Source organism: Babylonia areolata, chromosome 27 (assembly GCF_041734735.1).
Source record: "Babylonia areolata isolate BAREFJ2019XMU chromosome 27, ASM4173473v1, whole genome shotgun sequence".
NCBI lineage: Eukaryota > Metazoa > Mollusca > Gastropoda > Neogastropoda > Buccinidae > Babylonia > Babylonia areolata.
In genome coordinates, this window is record NC_134902.1 from 16,687,492 (window position 1) to 16,691,363 (window position 3,872).

Genomic DNA, 3,872 nt, shown 5'->3' on the forward strand with positions numbered 1-3,872 from the left:
AAAAGAAGAAAAAAAGGGAGGGTGGGAGGGGTGCGGGGGGGTGGGAGATGGGGGGGGGGGGGGGGGTTGGCGACTGTTAAGCGACTTTGTGCTTTTGTGTGTGTGTGTGTGTGTGTGTGTGTGTGTGTGTGTGTGTGTGTGTGTAGTGCACGCGTGTGTGCATACATACAAAAAACATATATATATATATATACAATGCATACATCACATCGAGCCATCGACGTATGTTTGGCTCGGGTCGGTCGGTTTGCAATGGTTTCTCTGAGGTTCAACCGGCTTCCCGAGAATCTTCCATCACTTGCAGGGTCGGATGGATGTACTCAAAGCCCTGAAACACAAGACCCACAGTTTAGTCGTTTTCCCGTCCTTTTTTTCAATATTTTTTTGTTTATTATCTTTATTTTATTTTATTTTTTTTACACGGAGCCAGAACAACAAAAGAAGTATGGCCGAAAGATACCTCACCATTTATTCTGCACAATATCGGAAGCATACAAAAGAACACAACCATAGGAACTTATTCCCTACCCCTCCTATTCAAAATAGTCCAAGTTATAAAACATGCGTGGGCTCATACAACACAACAGCGACAAACAACACAGACACAACTAAATTCGGATTAAAAAAAAATATATATTCACGCAAAAAAAAAAAAAAAAAAAAAGTTCCTACCCACAGCTTCCCCCTTGGAAGCTCAGCTCAGATGGACCATCCACCCCACCCGGACAGACCTCCAGAACCCCCCCGCTCCCACCCCCCGCCCCCACACCCACCCCACTCCCCCAGACCCTCGGAACGACAAGACCTTCACCGACTCAAAAAACCCCAAGCCCTAAACGACTTGATCTTGAAGAATAAGGCATCCCATCTCTTCTGTTTCCTACCTTAAACAGATCCTGCTCCTCTGGAGACAATTCAGGTTGCTGGTCATCAGAGTCTCGAGCTGGAATGCGTGTTTCCTCCCAGTCGAAGTACCTGGTGTCTTCGTTGCTATCCTGGAAGAAAATTTTTTTTAAAAAACACCCCCCACCGCCTCTCTCATTAACAACCCCCCCCCCCCTAACCCCCCACCAAAAAAAAAAAAAAAAAACCCCCCCCCCACCCCACCCCCAAAAAAAAAACCCGGCGTATCTTGTGAAATTGTATTAATCATAAAATCATTGCTCACTTTGCGGTGGAAAGACATCGATATATCATACGCATGCGCGTGCGTGCACCATCCGGGTCATGTCCTTTCAATGTTTCTTATTTGTACATTATACATACAAATCTATTCCACGTTTCTTACTTGTACATTACACACACACATCCATTCCGTGTTTCTTACTTGTACATTATACACACAGATCTATTCCATGTTTCTTACTTGTACATTACACACACACACATCCATTCCGTGTTTCTTACTTGCACATTATACACACAGATCTATTCCATGTTTCGTACTTGTACATTACGCACACACATCTATTCCATGTTTCGTACTTGTACATTACGCACACACATCTATTCCACGTTTCTTACTTGTACATTACACACACACATCTATTCCACGTTTCGTACTTGTACATTACACACACACATCTATTCCATGTTTCGTACTTGTACATTACACACACAAATCTATTCCATGTTTCTTACTTGTACATTACACGCACAAATCTATTCCATGTTTCTTATTTGTAAATTGCATACAAATCTATTCCATGTTTCTTATTTGTAAATTACACACAAATCTATTCCATGTTTCTTACATGTACAGATCTATTCCATGTTCCATACTTGTACATTACACACACAAATCTATTCCATGTTTCTTATTTGTAAATTACACACAAATCTATTCCATGTTTCTTATGTGTAAATTACACACAAATCTATTCCATGTTCCATACTTGTACATTACACACACAAATCTATTCCATGGTTCGTGCCTGTATATTAAGTACACACACAAAATGTCCCAACGATATTCCATGTCTGTGTGGACACTCAAGAAAAGTTATCTGTATTTTGTTAAATGACCAATACGAAGAATCAGCCGCCCAATACTTACGAGCGTGGGTACAAAAGGTGGAACCAATCCTCTGTTCATGGCCACAGCCCAATCGACTGCTGCAAAAAACGGATGATCCTGTAATAGAGAACCCAGTGGAGAAAATTAATTGCCATACATAAAATTCATTATACGCTTGGCCTTTCTTCTCAAACGGAAACGTGCTTTCCTTCCAGCTGCTGATAAAGTGTTATTCTGGGTTGTACGAAGAAGACATATCGCACACACACACACACACACACACACACACAATATCAAAGCACGCACACACATAAACCAGTTACTTTCTCCCCCACCACACACACCGACATCCGCCCCCCCCCCCCCCCCACACACACACACACACACCCGACCCCTCCAGCCCACATACCCCCTCGCCCCCCACTCCGCCCTTCCCCAACACACACACACACACACACACACACACACACACACACACACACACACACACACACTGCCTGTACCCAACACACATATACACACACTGCCTGTCCCCAACACACAAAACTGCCTGTAACCAACACACATATACACACACTGCCTGTCACCAACACACATATACACACACTGCCTGTCACCAACACACACACACACACACACAGCCTGTCCCCAACACACATATACACACACTGCCTGTCCCCAACACACATATACACACACTGCCTGTCCCCAACACACAAATACACACACTGCCTGTCCCCAACACACATATACACACACTGCCTGTCCCCAACACACATATACACACACTGCCTGTCCCCAACACACATATACACACACTGCCTGTCCCTAACACACATATACACACACTGCCTGTCCCCAACACACATATACACACACACTGCCTGTCCCCAACACACATACACACACACTGCCTGTCCCCAACACACATATACACACACTGCCTGTCCCCAACACACATATACACACACTGCCTTCCCCCAACACACACACACACACACACACACTGCCTGTCCCCAACACACATATACACACACTGCCTGTCCCCAACACACATATACACACACTGCCTGTCCCCAACACACATATACACACACTGCCTTCCCCTAACACACACACACACACTGCCAGTCCCCAACACACATATACACACACTGCCTGTCTCCAACGCACATATATGCCTGTCTCCAACGCACATATACACACACACTGCCTGTCCCCATCACACAGATACACACACTGCCTGTCCCCAACACACATATACACACACTGCCTGTCCCCAACACACATACACATACACTGCCTGTCCCCAACACACATATACACACACTGCCTGTCCCTAACACACAAATACACATTGCCTGTCCCCAACACATATATACACACACACTGCCTGTCCCCTACACACATACACACACTGCCTGTCCCCAACACACATATACACACACTGCCTGTCCCCAACACACATATACACACACTGCCTGTCCCCAACACACAAATACACACACTGCCTGTCCCCAACACACATATACACACACACACTGCCTGTCCCCAACACACAAACACACACACTGCCTGTCCCCAACACACATATACACACACTGCCTGTCCCCAACACACATATACACACACTGCCTGTCCCCAACACACATATACACACACTGCCTGTCCCCAACACACATATCACACACTGCCTATCCCCAACACACATAATACACACACTGCCTGTCCCAACACACCACACACACAAACAACACATACACAACACCACTGCCCTGTCCCTAACACACATATACCACACACTGCCCTGTCCCCAACACACACAATATACACACACTGCCTGTCCCCAACACAC

General features: G+C 45.5%; 1 protein-coding gene across 1 annotated transcript in view; it reads right to left on the minus strand.

Moving 5' to 3' along the window:
- Positions 1–268: 268 nt before the first annotated feature.
- The window catches only part of LOC143301604 (ribosomal protein S6 kinase alpha-2-like), a 22,338-nt gene continuing 18,734 nt past the window's right edge, over positions 269–3,872 (minus strand). Inside the window, exons 10-11 of the mRNA XM_076615998.1 lie at positions 885–943; positions 269–328 (exon numbers count right to left, since the gene is read on the minus strand). Coding sequence (XP_076472113.1) covers positions 269–328; positions 885–943 — 119 coding nt within the window. The remainder of the gene's footprint in view (positions 329–884; positions 944–3,872) is intronic.